The following is a 19,799-nucleotide window of genomic DNA, read 5'->3' as shown; positions in this document are numbered from 1 at the left end:
AGGCTGGCAGGGCTCATCCCTCCCTGTGTCAGTGTCACTGGTACCAGGCTGGCAGGGCTCATCCCTCCCTGTGTCAGTGTCACTGGTACCAGGCTGGCAGGGCTCACCTGGGGGTCCCAGTGCTGGACCTTGTCCTGGGCCTCTTGCAGCTCCTTGTCCAGCTGCTCCAGACGGGCCACCCGGATCTGCAGACACACAGCGAGGGGAGGGTGAGGGAGAGAGGACAAACCAAAACTCAGCCCAAACCTCCCCTTCTGCACCTTACATTACAATGTGCCTCGTCAGTAACCTCTGAGGAAACTCATTTTAGGTGGTAAAATAAAGACCAAATGCCCCACTCGGTCGTTGAGGACTGATTGCCCATTCAAATCTTTTGCATGATTATTAATTCAGTACACAGCATACCAGTTCCATACAATATGTTTATTTTAATTATATTTTTCCCAGGAATATGAAGTATGTCTGTATTTCTAAATACCAAGAGTCTCTAGTCTAGTACTGTCAGTTTGGCAAACGTTTTGACAAACTCAATTTGACTTTCATATGAACTATAATATGATTTCTTATTGACTTTCCGTGAGGTAATGGTGGATTCCAGCCCTGGCTCCTGTCTGTGATGTGAATGGTTGTTCCAGTTGAAGCCACTGAAGCTGCCCACCTGTGTGCGCTGCACCATTTCATCCCCGGTGCCGAAGCGTTCCTCCATGACTGAGCGCAGCTGCTGAGCCTCAAACTCCAGCTGCTGTCGGATCAGGTCCATCTGCACGGAGAACTGTGGAGAGGAAGGGGTTCAATGACACTTCAATGCAATTCACACCAAAGTACAATTAAAAACACAGGTTCCAGAGATATCAGTTCAGCACAACAAAGTATTTGGCAGTTTTTACCAATTTATCATGTTTTTAATATGTTTTAACATATCTCTCTGGGTTTTGCAATGCTAACCTATGCTTTCACTATGTTCTATTACACTTTGCTGCTACTATGGGGAATCTTATATATTTATATCTGTGCTGTGGACGGGTCGCTGGGCTCGGTCTGTGCTGTGGACGGGTCGCTGGGCTCGGTCTGTGCTGTGGACGGGTCGCTGGGCTCGGTCTGTGCTGTGGACGGGTCGCTGGGCTCGGTCTGTGCTGTGGACGGGTCGCTGGGCTCGGTCTGTGTTGTGGACGGGTCGCTGGGCTCGGTCTGTGCTGTGGACGGGTCGCTGGGCTCGGTCTGTGTTGTGGACGGGTCGTTGGGCTCGGTCTGTGTTGTGGACGGGTCGTTGGGCTCGGTCTGTGTTGTGGACGGGTCGTTGGGCTCGGTCTGTGTTGTGGACGGGTCGTTGGGCTCGGTCTGTGTTGTGGACGGGTCGTTGGGCTCGGTCTGTGTTGTGGACGGGTTGCTGAGCTCGGTCTGTGTTGTGGATGGGTTGCTGATCCTTCCTCACCGTGTCAATGCAAGGCAGCTCAGACAGCCGCTTGGACAGGCCCTGCAGCTGAATGTAGTACCAGTGCCTCTCCTTCTCTTCCTTCTCAATCTCACCCAGCAAGAGGGTCCTGAAACACAGACAGGAGGGGAGATCAGGGGACACCCCAACAATAACACTAGAAATCATTAAAAAAGGCAGTGCACTTTTATTACAGTTTTAAAACAATGGCAGTGCAGGCCCAGCTGTCATGGTCCGTAACACGTGGTTACATTTTCATATTATGACATGCCATTATGAAAAATGCTCATTCATAAATTAGGACTATTCAGGAAATAAGTTGAGGTTTCAACCAGAAGTCTTTAATTAATGATCTCCAAGTGGCATAAACCGATCCTGTACACAGGACAGTTCCACAGGGCAGTATCAGTACCAGCAAGCTGTGCCGTTACTGTGCACTATTTATTCTATATCATTTAGAATTGCCAATGCTGTTTGTCAAAGGTTCTGCTATGGTTTCTTCAGGGGTATTTCACGAGGATTACAATGGTATCCCAATGGGAGTTCTGAAGACACATCAGTAAGGGCTCTGCTGGGCCAGGCCCCTCTCACCTCTCCTTATCAAGCTGCTCCAGCTGCAGCACAGTGACCCGGCCCTCCATGGAGGCTGCTCCCTTCTCTAAGCTGTCTGGAGACCCAGGGAGCTGCGCTCCTGCCTCTCCCTGCAGCAAGGGCCCCTGCCTGGCCGTGCTGCGCAGGGGGCTCTCCTCTCCTATTCGGGGGTCCGAAGCAGAGCCCTGGGGTGCGAGTCTGCTGCCCCCCTCGCCGCAGTGCTGTGGGGCCACCAGGTTGTGGGGTTGATACTTCAGTTCGTAGTAGTTTGTCAAGTCCATGTGCAGCTCTGTGGGGAAGAGAGAGAGAATGGGGACAAAAGTTAATGTAACACATTCTGTATAATAAAATTATTTACCAGTAGTAAATAATTTAGACTGTTTTCTACACCATATGGGAGAGCCATGCATCTTTTTACCCTTTCATGCATAGCAACCGCACATGGGGATGGATAAAAACAAAAAACCCCACAAAACTCTTTACATGGGGACATGTGGAAGACGCAAATGCATGATAGCCAAATATGAGGATATCATTTTTTCCCCATATAAAGCAATGGTAAAAAAAAATGTCAATGAAAAATATTTATAAGGTGTCCAAAAATACTTTTTTCAGCTATTTCAATATTTCTTGCATGAAAGGGTTAAAAGGGCTGAATCACAAACAGCAACTACCTCTGAGCTGGTCCAGGACATCTGTCTTCCCGGAGGAGGCCAGGGTGCGTGCCTCCTGCTCGAGTTTGCATTGCAGCTGCTTCAGAATCTCCTAGAGTGGGCAGGAGAGCTCAGAGTTAGTGCCTCGAAATATCTTCTATCTAATGCATCAGTGCTATGCTCTATAGAAGAAAGTTTATGTATCAGATTTTCTGGGTGCAAAACAATATGGTGGAAACTAACAAATGCAGATTAAAATCACGCTGCGCGGTGAATCACAATTTGTTCATTTTCATGTACTCACCTGGAGTATTGTAGGCAGGACAACTTAACATTTAAACACAATACAAAATGCATTAAAAGCTTTATTTTCTGTCATGAAAGAAGAGTTTATTAGTATTTATTTATTTTTTAAATAAAACGTGATGACAGGCCAAATTGTCTTAACCAATGTCAATAATCAACATTAATAAGACGACATTATTAGGTCACCTATAAAAAAAAAAAAAAAAAAAAAAAAAACAACCTTGTAAATATTGAGAACAATCCCCAGATTTCATAAGCTTCCCTGGGCTATCGTATAGAACCGCACTGTAACTGAGATGCAGCAGCGCAGTGTCTGAGTCTCAGTCTGCCCTGGATTTAAAGATTGACACCCACACTCCGACACTCCTGATAAACGGATAGTGTCTGGGTACAGAGCACAGTGCTATGTCATCTCGGCTCCCACCTCCCCCTGCCCTCCAAGCTGCAGCTGAACCGCCCAGCCAGGCACTCTGAGAAATACACCAGCATCTCAACAACAATATGGCCATGAGCTTAGTGGAAACACCCACTGCATACTCCCATTGGGATAGTATTTTTTTTTAATTTTTTATTTAGTCATCGCCTGTGGTTTTTACTCTGGTTTTTCTCCCCAATTTGGAAAGCCCAACAGGTATTGAACAACAGGAACAACAGGTTCAAAGAGAACTGAATAGGAACAGGAGGACCCTGGCCGCTGTGTAATATATTTGGTTTCTGTACAGAAAATGATTACAAAACAAAGTACGAATACACTATTCAGTCTGTGCTTTCTCAGTCGATGCCAATTACATCAATCTCTGGCTTTCTTGGTTTCTTTTATTTAACATGGTTAAATTAGGCAGTTACGTGAAGTGACAGCATGTAAAAAGTGAAACTGAATTCCCAAACACACCATTTTTTTTTTTTTTTAAATCAGCAACTGAATCCATTCTGTCCTGCTAAGAGCTGCACTGTTTTAGAGCCATAATACAAAGTGCATTGATCAGTTTCCATCAGTACTGTTCAGTTGGTAGCAGCCTGCGTAAAGACACATGCCAGAGGTCCACGCATCTTACAGGATCATATGTGACAGGGTGTACCGTACTGAATAATTACTGTTGACAGAAATATTCAGAGTGCCACAGTTAAAATGGATAAGCGTTTCTAACTGCAGCCACACCCCCCAGTGCTGTATAGAAACAATCACTTCAAGTTCTAGATGTGTATCCAGTCCGCTGTACTGCTCACTGCTGCCTCCCATGGGACGGCTTCACATCAGAACAAAGCCCAATTGTGTAGCATATCCAGTTCATAGCTGCAATGGGGAGACCAATCAGACATACAGCAACGCTTTATAACCCTCCGCACTGCAATAGCAAACATGGTAAAAAAGTTTAAGATTTTTTAATGAAACATTGACAGCTGTTCATCAGGAAAATGTCATGGAACGGCTGCCGTAGAACAGATATATAATTAGGCTTACTCCTTTTCAACGTTTATTTTGCAAAACACTGCAATAAATCACAAACCTTTTAGATGATCTATCTGACTAGGGTTCTTCATTGGAACACCATGAAACCTGTTAATTATACAACACGTTTCGCCACTTTCAGTTTAGAAGTCGTCTCTGCCCAGCTGAGCTGACGTTATGATTGAGTGGGGCGGAGACAATAGGAAAGCATCAGGCATGACTGACACCTGCTTCGTTTTCTGCTCATTTTCCCTGCTTGGAAATCTCAGCCCCACTCATATTTAGTCAGCTGCTGGTCAGAAGCAAAGAGTATATTGAGAATGTAGCAAAGCCCTCAAATCCATCGCACAATTCACAGGTCATAGGTGGCAGTATTTGTTACCCGCACAGAAGAGGAATATCAGGGAAGATGATGCAATAGTGGGCCCATAAATAGTTCCAAACTGAAGTCCCAGTTTTTAGGTACATCTTGAGAAGTGCTTTTTCAATTTGTAGCACACGTTTATTATGATGGCAGACCATTCAAATAGTCAAGCAGTGGGAGTGAAGGGAAGGGCATGGGGTACCTTCCTGTACTGCAGGTATCAATTGTGTGGCATGATCAAGGTCCCAGGTGGCCCAAAATAAGACTGGCACGGTGCTCTCAAGGGGCATTGTGATGCAGAAGCCAAGACTTTACCTGGAATCGAGCCAAAGTATAATAACACAGCTAATGTGCTTACTGAGAAACAGTGAAATGTGAACCGGGACATTACTGGAAAGCAAAGCCCAACCGCAAAACCCCAAGCCAGGGCGCCCACCCACCACAGCTACTGTAGCATCTTGCTCAGAAGCACAAAATCAATACAAAAGTAAATATTACAGCTTTTCTGGGCACAGCATCTATGATGCTTCTCTCTGTGTCTCAGCCTTCAGTCCAATTCATTACTGGACTTTTCCCCCACTCAAAAGGCCAAAGCAATTCCACTTTACTTAGCGTTTGACGTCATTTGAGTTGAGCATTAAGATTATAAATAATTCATATTGTTATGTTTAACCTTTTCACTGACTTTGGCCGGAGGTCCTGTCAGTTTACTATCTCTCCAATTATGTGGCAATAAAATTAACTTATCCACAACTATGAAAACTCGAGTGCAAGTGTCTAGTGAAATGTAAAGAAACGTATTAAGTTCTTTCACAAATGCTTCAACTAGAAGTCTACCAGTTGAAAGTCTTAAAAATGAATTGACAAAGTTAACCCCAGCCAATAGTTCAAGCACAGCACAGAAACCAGGACCAGAGAACACCGCTGGAAATTGAGTGAAGACAATGTAGACTTCGAGAGGGTTTGAGACACCAAGGGTTCACACAGAGAGCGGTGAGGGGATAGAATGGGTTAACCAGCTGTGCTGCTGATGCAGAATCATTGGGATTATTTAAGTTTTGGGATCAATCTGCTAGTAGGAATAGAACCAGCACTGATAATTAGCCTCCTCTCGCTCATACATTTTCTGTTCTCAAGCGCAGGGAGTAACCGTGATTCTGAGAAGGATGTCGTGAGCCTGTGATACAGCAATCAATAAGGGAACCTTGTTTAACCCTGCTGCCTTTACTAATACATATGAAGAAATATGCTTTCTATTTAATTACTACACAAACACGTGGGGAGAGCAGTAAATCTCCTCTGGGTTTTTTTTATTTTTTATAATCGCCATAATCATATTTTACTCTTTATTTTTAACAATCAAAGGCAATATTTCTCAGCAGGGAGATGTCCTTTGAGAACTCAGTGGCAGGATGTATGCTGTTCAACATCAGGTAAACAACACTAATGTGGAGATGTATGCAGTCTTGTTGCTTTTCTGAATAACTGACCTACACCTTGAAATTGACAAGAATGCACACCAAAAGCCTAAGCATCCAGTGCAACACTGCGAGTTAGAAGCCTTACCAGTTTGTAAATGCTTGTTTGTTTTAGCTTGATTTGTTCTTAGGGAGAGATTCATATATATATTATTGTCACAGAGACGGCCGAAGTGGGCGGTGTCAGAACCAGGAACAAATGAAATACACAGACAGGACATATGAATGTGAAATGATGATGGCGCTTGCTTGCGCCGGTTTATTGAAAATAGAAGGGTTTAACAAACAAACAGAACAGGACACGGCACTTTACGCCAAAATAAATAGACAAACAAAAACGGACTATACTTAACAAAATGGTGCACGGACAGACACGGTGGGTTTTGAACACACGAGTATCCTGCTGGTCCCACCAGCACGCAATAGCAATTGTAAACGATTTCTCCTCCTCTCTCTCCCGTTCTCCACTCACCGAACACCCAGCCCCCAGTATGTGACAACGTGCATCTATATATACTGTTGTGCTGGGATTCAATTACCAATTAATTATTCACTTGAATCCCAGCACGTGAATTAATTATGTGTAACCTCGTGCTCACATATTAACTATTTTAAATGCACGTGAAGTGCTGTGCAATCCTCATGCCTAAATACAAATATACATTTTAAACACTCGGGTTACACGGACCCGTTTATATCCCGTGTACCAATGACTATACACCAACATTTAACAAACCACACGCAACATAACAGATAATATACACAGGGGCCGGCACTTTGTCACAATTATATATAAATATATCTATAAGAAAAAAAGTCATTGATAAAATGAAAACTCAATTGATGAGTATCCTGTTCTCCATGGATATATATACACCGTATTACTTCAATTCGGCTCCGCAGCGTTTATTTAAAAATTGATCAAAATGACTGCGGCGTTTAAAAGAGGCCGACCTTTATACGAGGGCGACCTTTAATAATAGTAATACTAGGATTTTCTTATTTTCTGTATTACAGTAGCCTACCTGTATGTAACTGCGTGTGTGACTAACCTGCTTGACTACAGTACATTTATCGGTGACAGTTACCGACAGCCTATGAGGTGGGAGATGGAAGGTTCAGGGGGGAGTGCTGTACCAGCGAATCAGAAGTGTGTATTGGTTGTTAAGGGGCGGGACAATGCTGGTGTGGCAGTTAAATCCAAGAGTGTGACGTAGATGTTTTTCTGCACCAAAAATTACCTCAGAATATCAGCTTGATTTCTGTAAAAACTAAAACATAACCTACTCGGTTTTGTTTTTTTTTTCCTCACTGTAACCTGATGTTTGTAATTTCTCTGCATGTGAAACCTACACTAAATCTTCTAGTAAGCACGTTGGTTTTATTTGTACGGGAATTACAAGGGAACTAAAAACAAAACAACAAAACCACCTATAAGAACTTCAGAAGGACTGCTGTTCTGTACGTAGTTTATCTTGCATTTTCTTTCTGAACTGTACTACCATAAAATAAAATGTGCTCACTATGTGTGTGTGCATTAGTTTGTAATGTACCTGCTAGATTGAGGCTCCCATCTCTTCGGGGCGTTAGGTGTCCAGTCAGACACACACACACACACCACATTATTCGTTGCCAGGGATGATTATTAACTATACAAGTGTGTCACTGACATTCATCCCCCGCTACAGCTGTCAATTCAAAATCAGTTCCTGGTGTATATCAACAGTATGTACAGAACAGCACAATCTGACACTCCAAATAAGTTATGAAAAACAATACATACCAAGTTTCACCACTATTTAAAAAGCAGTTTTCCAGATAAATGCAAAAATGTATGAGTGACATAGAGATGCTGACGAACAGACATCCCCCTACATCTCCAGAGCCCAATACTCTCAATAAGGAATGCCAACCAAGTGCCATCACAATAGGATGAGTGGTTTTCCAGAGGCAGTATATAATAAAATGCTTACCCTCACTATATCAATTGTATAAGAAACCACAGAGTTCCCCTCCCACCCCTAGACTGGCTCACCTTCATGTCGGAAGTCTCATTCTCCAGCTTGGACAGGTGGCTGGAGTTGTCCTCTAGCTCCCTCCGGAGGTGAGTGTTCTCCTTCCTCAGCGCCTCCACCTGCCGGGCGAGCTGTTGGTATGAAGCCCCGGAGCTCATCATCCTCTGCCCACCCAGCACCTGCAAACACATACGCAGCTGCCTTCAGACACGCTGACAGATTACAGCCCTTGCAGCAATCTCACTGACAACATCAGGGCTTTGCCTTACACAAAGACTGAATCTATATGGTAGTTAATCTGCCTGATAAACATAAAAAGGACAAACTTTGATGGCAGGCTGATAAGTGCTCGGTTGGCAGGGGCTTCTTGCCTTTCGCAGTTGCCCATGCCTGTGGGTTTGTCTCGAGTGGGCTTGCTGGCCACAGTGACCTTGCGTGGGTATAACTCAGCTTTTATCTCACACAGTACCCTATAATAGATTTGTTTTAGAATATAAAGTCCAACAAGAATAGTTGAAACAGTACAGCTAAATAATAACGTGAAGTCATTTCAATCCAATATAAACTGATACAAAGAAATGTCAGGCGGCTACATCATATCAATATCAAGGTCTGGTATTTAAGCAACACTTGGGTGTAGATTCTGAGCGATTTGAGGACTGAAAAGGCTTGTGGGACGAGACTACAGGCTGTGATCAATGCTGTTATGGATTTTGCTGTGTGGTTCACCTGTTTAAAACCTTTCGCTGTCATCTTAAAACGCAATCCTGCCAGGGTTTGCTGTCAGATTGATTAGTAGCTGAGCATCTCTCCATAGATTCATTTCAAAACAGCAATTTAAACACCACGAAGACTACAGCTGTATAAAAGCAGCATGTTTTCACTCACTCGGGGTTATGTTCGGTGAGTAGAGAACGGGTGTGGAGAGGAGAAAAGTAAAAACGTAAATTAATTTAACCGTGTTTGTTCGTCCACTCGTTTGTTTGTCTGTTTAGTGTTAGTACATTTTGTTTGTATGTTTATTTTGGCTAAAGTGCCATGTCCTGTGTTTGTTTGTCTTGCAACGTTTATTTTCTGCTCTGTTTAATTATTAAATGCCGAGCACAAGCTTCAACAAAACTCCACCTCTCTGTGTCTCTTCTGTGTTGGTTCCTGTTTCTGGTCTGACATCACCCACTACAGCCGTCTTTGTGACAACAGGGGAACCGACAAAATTCAGTTTCAACAGCCACCATGTAACACTACAGTTTGGGGCAAGCAAAGAGGCCATTAATGAAAGGACACATATTTAATGAAGAACGTGAACACAATAAAACAAATGATCAAATCATCACTTTGCATTCAGATTGCATGTTTAAAACAGGGTTAAAGGTAGGGGGTGTTAATAGACTTTAAACGCTTTCAAACCTAAGTGTTTGACCATTGTCAAAAAAAAATAGGTGCTAGTGTTCTTTTTACATAATAAGTAGAGTATGCCAATTTATTTTAGATTCAATATTTCTTCAGGTTAGGTCCATATTCTAGTCCTTGATATACACAGTCTTACTGCAAACTGTAACTTCAGCAGAAAAATACAGTTTGAGAGAGGACATTTTGTTTTTTCTCAATTTTAAACTAAACTACGCTGTAAGAAGCTATGCATATTAATTTCAGTGAGAGTAATCTAGCATTCTTTAGCTTGATTGACACAGGAGATTGAATTGATTTCTGTTGACATGGTTACTAATGGATCATTCCAAATGGACCGAGGGGTGCTCAACAGATTATATTAACGACGAATATTTTAAACTTTTACACAGCTCAGAACAAAATAGTTTAAATATTGTAATGTGGCCAAAACAATCGAAAATACATTCCAACATTCCCATAATAATAATACAAATAAAATAAAAAACATGGTAACATTTTGGTTTAGGGATCCATTAGGTATAAGTGATTAGAAACAATAGCAATAACAAAAAAATAATGGCAAAAGTGTATAATAACTGTTTACAAAGGCAAAGCAGCCCTGTTCAATTGGTGAGACAGACAGATACAAACTGGAAAAAATATCCATTATAAGCGATTATAAAATGCATATATCTAATCATATTCTACGTTTGTTAATATCATAATTAATAACATGTATATAGCTTATAACAGATCCCTAAACTAAAGTGCTGCCAAAAAAAACAAACAAAAAAAAAACAAACCTATTGGTGCTTGGTGCAGAGCAAGTGGAGTACACCCAGGGGATTAAGCACAGCTTTTGATCAAGAGGAAAAATAAATGAGACAGCCAGGCCGAGCTCCTGCGACAGCACAAATCACAAACCTTCCTGAGCACACAGCATCAATCTCAGTGGCACATCTATGCCAGGCTCAGGCTGCGTGAGGAGGGCTCTGTACTCACTTTTATGTAACTCTTTTTACTCTGTTGTCCAGCCTGGCTCTTTGGTTCTGCTCTAATTGCTGCACCGCACAGCTGAGCATGCTGGGTAATCTGTTCAAATCTTCCCCTGGAGAGAAACAAATCACTGCAGCCACAGCTGCCAACCAATCGGCTGGGCCGGCTCAGCTCGTTGCCGTGGCAACAGCCAATAGCCTGGCTGCTAAAAGTGGCGGCCATGGCGAGGGCAATAAAAGCCATACCAGTAAATGATGAAGGTTTGCAAGACAAAGTCGCTGTGAATGAAACCCCTTTCTCCCTCAGATCTGTCTTGTTAAAGCACAGGCCTCCATTCTCTCAGAGCTCAGCTCTGTTTAGCAGTTATCCCCACTGTCACTACTGTACAGATAACAGCAGTGGGAATCTGGTTTTGTCACCTGAACTAAGAATGACTTGAATAGGGAGGAATAATGGTCTTTGAAGAAAATATGAAACCAATATTGATGTAGCAATAAAGTAAAACGATAAAGACATTTGATTTGCCTGCAACATTGCCTTAGCGCATGTCTCATTTTTTGTTGTAGGGTCAGCTGCATTTTGGTAAGGAGAGTATATCTTTTTCCCAAGGGAGCGTGCATAAACAAAGTAGAACTATTCTTAAACTGGCTTTGTCACCATTAAACAGACTGGGATTATTAAAACACCATTAGATACCCCCTTGGCGTGAGTGTCATATAGCCAAGGACAGTTAAAAGGCCTCACCTCAGGCACTGTGTCGAAGTGGATCATGGGAGATTCGTAACCTGGGTCAAATATAAAGCACACGCATTGTCTATCTATTAATCTGTCCGCTTCTATATCTACATGATTCAACTGCACCGTTCAAAACGGAACACTCTCCACAATTCTCTTGCTGCTCTCGCTCTCAAACTGGTCACCATGGCAACGCGGCCTGCTTCTGCTGATGGGGTAAAACATTGTCAGGGCGTGGGAAGGCTTCTGTCTACACTGACAAACACAAACACACACAAACAAACACAAACAAACACACACAGACAGACACACGCACACATACCCCTACACACACATTTGTATTCTTAGATTGTCAGTAATTCTCATTGACTCTCACTGTACTTTTATTTACTATTTCTAACTCCAGTCAGACAAAACTCCACACAGGGTGAAAGTTTTTTTTTTTTTTTTTTTTGAAGGCATATTTATTTCTGAAAAACATATTTTACAAAGTGGGGACATCCCCACTACATCGTTTTTGCAGTTAAGTAGGTTGGATATTTTCAGCTCCAGCTTGTTAAAATAAATTCTGCTACACAATGACTCGTTGAGCATCTAGACCAGGCGTCTCCAACCTTGGTCCTGGAGGGCTATTGTGGCTGCTGGTTTTCGATTCAACCAATCTCTCTGTTACTTAATTGAACCAATTATTGGCTTAATTAGTCAAGATTAAAAGGTGTTCCAGATCTTTAGCCACTGATGATGTAAAGACACCTATAAAACCTGCTGGATAGGGGCTCTTCGGGACCAAGGCTGGAGACCCCTGATCTAGACCCTGAAGAAGTTAACTGTTAAACTTGGAGTGGAATGGCCTGCCAGCTCAAGGATTGGACAGCCTTGATGTTTCCTGTATTCCTGCATTTTCAGAAACGAACATGTACTTTTACTGGGACACATCCTGTGAGAGCTTTTAATATTGTAATAACGTGTAAACCACTTACTGCTTGTCACATGGCCCAGCAGCCCAGGCTAACACCCAGCTCAGCACATCCGTTCTGCAGAAATGCAAACCACCTTCCTCCAGCCACTCTGACCCAGCCGTCTGCCCAGAAACATGCACACTGAAACTGCACCATGACATTTAAATGTATCTACTGACGGAGCCAGCAAACGGTCTATTTGACAGTCCTCAGGCATTTTAACCACTGTGCAAACGTAGTTATAGTGCATGCCCTGGTATAACCAGCAGGGGTCAGCACTGTCTTTAATAAAGGTGTCTCAGTAAGTAATCTATGGAGGGGCAGCGCAGTGGTCATCCAACCTTGTAATAATCCCACAGTATCGGAAAGGTTAAATAAAAATTCTATACAATGTAGTCCCACTGCAAAGTGTGTTAGGTTATGGCTGATATACAAACAGGGATTCAAACCAATTAAATTCCTGACCCAATTCATACCCCAGCTGCTCCACCTTCATTTAAAAAAACAATACCCCCCAATTCATCACCCCCCAAAGCATTGATTTATAACTCATCAATAATGCATGAGTCAGGGTTTAATTGCCTGTCTAGAACCAGCCAAACAAAATGCCATAAATCTCCAAAGCCTCCTACACTTCTTGTACAGATTAACAACAGTGTGCATTGCTGTGCGGTATCGTAGACACACAAATTCCAGTGTTCTTTTTTTCAATCCTGTACAAGCATGCAATTATGAACTACTGCTCTGCATAATACACTAATTAGAAATGTGGAGTCTATTTGTTTGGGTGTTTTGACTGGTTGGCAATGAGAGGCTTTTGTACAATAATTTAAATTCAGATATAATACAGTGCCACCCTCGTTGTATATCATTTTAAAGAGCAGTTCAGTCTCCATGCCTCAAGCCTGTCCTGGACTGGAGGGAACACTCTTTCTCTTAGGGGGTGAGGGAGGGAGCAGTTCAGCCTCCTTGCCTCAAGCCTGCCCTGGACTGAAGGGACCAATGAATAAGTTCATTTTTTATTGTAAACCTTGATTTCATGAAACTTTGGGAATACTAAATGGACATCACAGTGTTTTTCTTGCAACTAACTAACTAACTAACTAACTAAATAACTAAATAAATAAATAAATAAATAAAGGGCACCGCTCTCCCTCCCCAGCCCAGAGTCCCTAGCTTCTAAGTTCTGAGTCACGCTCGTCACATGGCCCGGAGAGTCAGAGCAGAGGGGTTGGGAATGCTCTGTGTAATAGGAGCTGGACTCAGACCTGGAGCACATCTGTGCAAAGCTCGGGTCTGCCTGCCATCACAGGCATGAGACAGGAGAGGCACATGGAGCCGGAACATCTGCTCAGTGCAGAGCCGCCATTACACTGAGAGGTTATGCTAAGATTATACAATGCACTAGTTAAACCCCACCTAGAATACTGTGTGCAGTTCCGGTCACCTCACTACAAAAACACATCATTGCACTCGAGAAGGTACAGAGAAGGGCAACTAGGCTGATCCCAGGACTCAATGACATGAGCTATGAGGACTGGTTAAAATAATGAAATCTCTTCAGCCTAGAAAAAAGAACGGAAAGAGGGGACTTGATTGAAGCCTTAAAAATCATAAATAGTAAAGTGAACCCAAGACACGACTTCAGATTTAGCACAGAGAGAAAAAGAGGGCATAAGTGGAAGCTGAGTAAAAGTTTAGAACAGAAGGTAGGAAGCACTTTGTTACACAGAGTTCTAATGCATGGAATAGCAGACCAGGTAACACAGTAGGATCTAAAACACTGGGAACATAAAAAAATCTAGACTGTGCTTTTAAATTAGTTCCCCAGTAGGGAAGAAAGGTGTGATAAGGGATGAGACAAATGGCCTTTTTTCGTTCCCAAACTTTTCTTATGTTCTTAAGCGTGCAGGGAGTTTCAGACAAGCCAATTACAAAGAATCAAGCCTGACTTTCCACTACAGTACTGAACACGAGATGACCTGGTAGGGTTTGTAACCATGAGTGTACTGTCAGAAACCAAAGCAAATACACCGGTCTGTATTTTATTTACAAGTCTGGAATATCACATTATTTTAGCTGCTGTACATAAGCCAGTTTCACTCCTGGTCGATCGGTACTCTATAAAACATTCCCATGATAAACTATTCAAGTAACTATACATGAGTTTCTTCAATGTATTTTTTTTAGTAAAGACTGTAATTACAGCATAATAAAAAAAATATTTACAACAAGCATTCTGATTTTAGCTTTTTTTTTTTTTTACTGTTTGCGGGGAAAAAAAAAAAACTGGTTACATTTTACTTTCAAAGCTGGCTTAACTGTTTTTATTTCCACACAGAGAAACAGTGAAAGTAAGGTCCTATTGGGGTTTTTTTTACACCATTTCTGGGTGAGATCATTTAACCCTCACTTAAATTGTTGGGGCGGAGGTGGGGACACATTGTGCTTTATTGAGTTTAACCCTAAAATCTGAAAGCCTGCTTATGATAACTCTTTGAATACTTGCCAGTTTTCCTAATTGTTCTTCTAACAATGCATGACTACCCTTTTCATTAAACCCGTTTCAATAGCTATTGAAGCTGTAAAAACATGTATACACCATCACAGCCTTTCTAACCAATCAGATCGCTCGGCTGCCGTTGATCATGTCGCAATTTGAAATGGAACTAGTCTAATAAAAACATTTCCTCAATACGGCAACTATGGAGACTACTGCAGAAGAGACAGATGCCTACAGATTTACTTAAGTATCTGGGAAGTGAAAAAAAAACACACTTTCATTTTCTACAAAGGTAAAATAAAACAAGAATTCATAATGTTTACCTCCTCCAGCACTACTCTTAAAAACAAATCATTGCTGAAATAACACAACACATCAAAAGATTTTCATCCAAGCAGCTAAGGTCAGTGTGTTAATTATCACGCTGAATGACACAGCAGTGTGATAGACTCCTGGGGGATCAGGGGATATTTCTCATCAGCTCCCAGCATCTGGGACCTGCACACATATTTGGATAATTAGCCAAGATCAATGCTGCCCAATTTAAATGTGCCCCAGATCTCATTTAAAAAAAGCCTGTAGGCCAAAACCCAGACTGACACCTTCCTCTAGAGCCAATCAAGACACTGTCAGACACCAATGATTCTGCCAACAAACCTCCAGGGAGCTGGGAGTTCACAGGGTCAACATCCTGGAACTACTGTTTCTATGACAACCGGGCCTGTATCCCTGCCCCAAAAGGCCTATCTAATTTTGATAGACTCCCAGGCCTGCTTGACTGAATATTGACAAGATACCTAACTACAAACAAGACCAGTGAATACATCTGTGGTTACAGACAAACATCCCTTTTATTGGAATCTCCTTGATAATGTTTATAGCCATCATTAGACAGCACTTCCTTCACCTCTGCTCTCTCAAGACACAGATGCTGTAAACAATTAATTTCAGGTGGCACTTTTATTAAACCAAAGAAGACACATTTCCCAGTTGTAGCTTCATTAAATCATAATAAATGCTATTGGTGTGTACTTCTTGTGCAAATTGTACATTGTGTTCACCACATTGCATTACATTCATATTTTATTGTCTTCACAAAATAATGTCAACAATAAACAAATCGCAAATATCAGCCTATAGATACACAGACAAGCCCTGTGGTACCAGCAAGAGGGCGACATGAAAGTGTTGGTTAAAGTTTAAATACATAAACAAACAACGTGAAACAAAAACCCCTTTATAAAATGAGACCCTGTGTCTGGATCTCCACGCTCTCATCAGCGTCAAGCTGCTCATGAACCCTCACAATATCAAAAGGTATTTTCTGCTTGACTTGAGACCCCATTCCATCAAGTTTACCTGGCTGCTAATTTCCAACTTTCCCTTTCAATGGCTCCTGCCTGAGGAGCGAGGCCCGGGCGTCTGTAAACACCCCATTTTACCCTTTCATGCATGGCGACCTCAAACGGGGACAGATTAAAAAAAAACTCTTCTACTCTTTATGTAGGGACATGTGGAAGACGCAAGTGCAAGATGATCTCATACCAGGATGCCCATCCCCCCCCCAATATAAAGCGATGGAATTTTATTTTGCAAAGTATATATATATATATATATATATATATATATATATATATATATATATTGCTGTGTGAGAGCTCAGCCAGCCCCCTGGTCTCTCTGAAAGGCACTAACCCCACGACTGTGACCAGAGTCAGTCTCGCTTCTGACTGAATCAAAGAAGCCAGCCAGTCCCTCGATGCCAGAAACAGTGAAGCATGCATGAGCCACTGTAATCAATACAGGCACCCGTGTGCTTCTATTCAATGCATCAAAAACAAGATGCCTTCATTCTGCTCTGCTGCCATGCATTCGACAACTTCCGTTCTGCTTGGTTTCAATCTCTGAATTTTCTGTTATTTCTATAACAATTTTTGTTCAAAAAAAGAGCCAACTTCTCATGTTTCTGGACGTTTAACATATCTTTGTCAAGGGAAAGTGTGTTTTAGAACAAACAGTGGAGGTACTTCTAGGCTTTTGATGCCATGGCAACTCCACTCATTTATATTTAAATCTATTCCTGTGTTTGTGATGTTGTTTACTGCGTAGTTAATGTTGCCATAATCTGTTCTTTTCTATTTAACCCTTCAGTCATCACGCTATCGAGTCTGTTTATCCATTTATTCTCCTTTATTCTTCTGTCTAGATAATTGCACATTAACTCATTTTATTTCTTCTAAAACTACAAACTGTAGGTCATTCATGTCAAGTTTGTTTTTTGGTTCATTTACTTTTTTTCATTTCTTATGTTTGATGTGTAATTCTATATTCTTTTACATTATGCTGCAATAATAAATGTAAATCATGATGAATATTCAACTGCTTTATTGTAAGTTCAGATTTCTTTTTAAGCATTTACACGATGGGCTTGATCTGGTCAACCCTTAGCCTGATAAGTCACAGCTGATTTTTAGAGCATTTTACCGCACTGTGGGGGATCACTCTTGATTGCATGATCCCAGGATCAAAAATAAGCGGTTGATGCAATCCATGTTCATTCCCTGGTGCTGTAAAATAGTCAAAAAACATCCAGCTGTGGTTTATCCCTGCAGGGTACAGCACGATAAAAATCAACTTCCGTGTCTTTTGCAAACTCACTTTGATGATGAGACTATGAACACTTTGAAATTACATGTTAGTCTGATAGGAGGTGCCAACATCAACACCAACACTAGTATTTCCTTTTCAACGATTTATATTTTAAATGATAGACCGTTTATTCCTAACCGTGCTGTCAATAACTAACACCTACCAGGATGTGAGGCTGCATACCTGTCTAAATGGCTGTGTCACAGACTCTCCACTAACCAGAAGACACACATACAGAGGGACATAGAATCTGATACATATTAAAAGTTTCTATCAAATCAGCAGTTTATTGGATCAGACCACAGTGCAATGTGAGAGGCATATAGGAGATGAGGGGTCCATGATAAAGTGTGATGAAGATCCCAGGCAGTTATTGTTTTTACCATGCCAGACACACAGGCACAGTCAGCATAGGGGTGCCTATTTTCAATGGGGACCTCAAAATAACAAAATCCTTTGCTGTGACCCTGACTGAGAAGCTTTCTGCCCAGGACAGATCTCCGGACAGACTGCTTCACTGTAGAGAGCGAGCGAGCGTGACTGACAGACTGTAACCTGTATCGTACAGACAGCACGCAATTACAACACAAACTCTCCATCTCACACTGGAGCCAAAAACGACTCCACGACAAACCGGGGTTCCACTCGTCTCCTTCAATGCCTTCATTGACTTTCTAGTCAAAACGTTCATTATTTAATATATTTATTTAGCATCTTTCAGCATTTCTATATTTGGCACCGTTGAGTGTTTCAGTTATGGATGCGAATTCATTGGAGCCACTCATCTGGGATCTCCATTTCAGAGCAAGCAGCTCACAAGCTGCAGCCTGAACCCAAACTGACACCTCCTCCCTGCACGCTGTCCAGATCTCTCACTAATGCAGGACAGCCTGCTATCAGGGCAGGTCTGTTTAACACAGCGTCAGACAGGGCACCTTCACAATCCAGGCTACCCAACCTGGGCCCGATGCTAACCAGGGCTGCTAATAATAAATACTGCTACCTTGTTATTTTCTGTCTGCACGGTGAAGAACCATTCCAGTATTTAATGTTCTAGATCACAAATCTTTCATCTTTAGCAATAGTAAAAGAAATGCAGGGATTTTTATGACAAGCAACTATGATCTTATTCAACAAATATTTAACCAGATCAATATTAAAATGTGAGATATGATATAAACCCACCCTAGTACAATATCATAAATATAATTTATATAACATAGATTAATATGTTTTTATATAGTAACTAACTATCAAGCTACCATGTTATTCTAATAAAAATATAACCAGATCAATATAACATTAGACTTATTATTTCAATGTAGGCATATATATAATGCCATACCACTAATAATAATAATAATAATAATAATAATACAAACAATGCTATGAAGAGCAGTATAGTGAATCTGTGTATGCTTGCATGTATGTATAGACAGTAAATCCAGGTTCACATAAGACCCGCTCTCCATTGTACAATTAGTCAGTCCCGAAGCGATAGAAGATTTCTCTCGGTAGCAGCTGAAGCGATTCTCTATCAACACCATTTCACTCAGTCTCTGATATTGTGCTAATTAGTGGCCACTGTATAGACACTCAGTGGAGAATAATGACAACCCAATCGACAGCTTGAAAAGGCGAACACCTTAAAACCAAGGCCCCGAATGAGAGAAAGGATGCAATACAGCCTACCTGTCCTCTCGCCAAGGGCGGCATGAACACAGCCCAGTGATAAACACCAGCATGGTATACCACGGTCTAGTCACCACCCAATGCCAAGAGTCACAGCCCTGTAATGCAATAGGGTTTCACACCCTACTGAGAAATGATTCAAATCTGTGAACTGGAAAGAATATGATTTCCCATCAAGGACCACTATAACAATACCCGTTCAGCAGCCCTCCTGCTTGTAAACCTTGAGACACGGACTCCTGGGTCTGATTAATTAATATTCACATCGGGGTTTACGGCAAACGCACACAAAAGCATGCACCTGCAACTCTTACAGCCGACGCAAAAATACAAAACCGTATCATTGCGCTTTAAAACACTTCAACAATACATACACGGGTTTAAATGAGCTCACCTCATTTCCAAATAGAGTCGACTGTAGCAAGGATTGGAGCCACAGTAAGCCCATGAAGCTCGGAATGGGGCTGGTCGCTCCTTCTTCTGTGGGTGGATGCTGCCTGGACTCCGGTTCCCCTTGCGTTCGTCTCTCTCTCTCTCTCTCTAAAGGGTTGGGTCGTCCTGATGTGCAGGAAAAAAAGGAAGCTTCT

The 19,799-nt window shown here is 41.9% G+C and overlaps 1 protein-coding gene across 1 annotated transcript in view; it reads right to left on the bottom strand.

Annotated features, from left to right (window-relative positions):
- The window catches only part of LOC121300509 (adenomatous polyposis coli protein 2-like), a 21,363-nt gene extending 1,564 nt beyond the window's left edge, over positions 1-19,799 (bottom strand). The window contains exons 1-7 of the mRNA XM_041229076.1: positions 19,607-19,799; positions 8,310-8,468; positions 2,698-2,788; positions 2,024-2,312; positions 1,433-1,541; positions 659-772; positions 45-185 (exon numbers count right to left, since the gene is read on the bottom strand). Of these exons, the coding sequence (XP_041085010.1) occupies positions 45-185; positions 659-772; positions 1,433-1,541; positions 2,024-2,312; positions 2,698-2,788; positions 8,310-8,468; positions 19,607-19,660 (957 nt within the window). The 5' untranslated portion in view covers positions 19,661-19,799. The remainder of the gene's footprint in view (positions 1-44; positions 186-658; positions 773-1,432; positions 1,542-2,023; positions 2,313-2,697; positions 2,789-8,309; positions 8,469-19,606) is intronic.

This window comes from Polyodon spathula, chromosome 26, assembly GCF_017654505.1.
Source record: "Polyodon spathula isolate WHYD16114869_AA chromosome 26, ASM1765450v1, whole genome shotgun sequence".
NCBI lineage: Eukaryota > Metazoa > Chordata > Actinopteri > Acipenseriformes > Polyodontidae > Polyodon > Polyodon spathula.
Note: the sequence above shows the minus strand (reverse complement) of the source record. Positions and strands in the feature narration are given on the sequence as shown.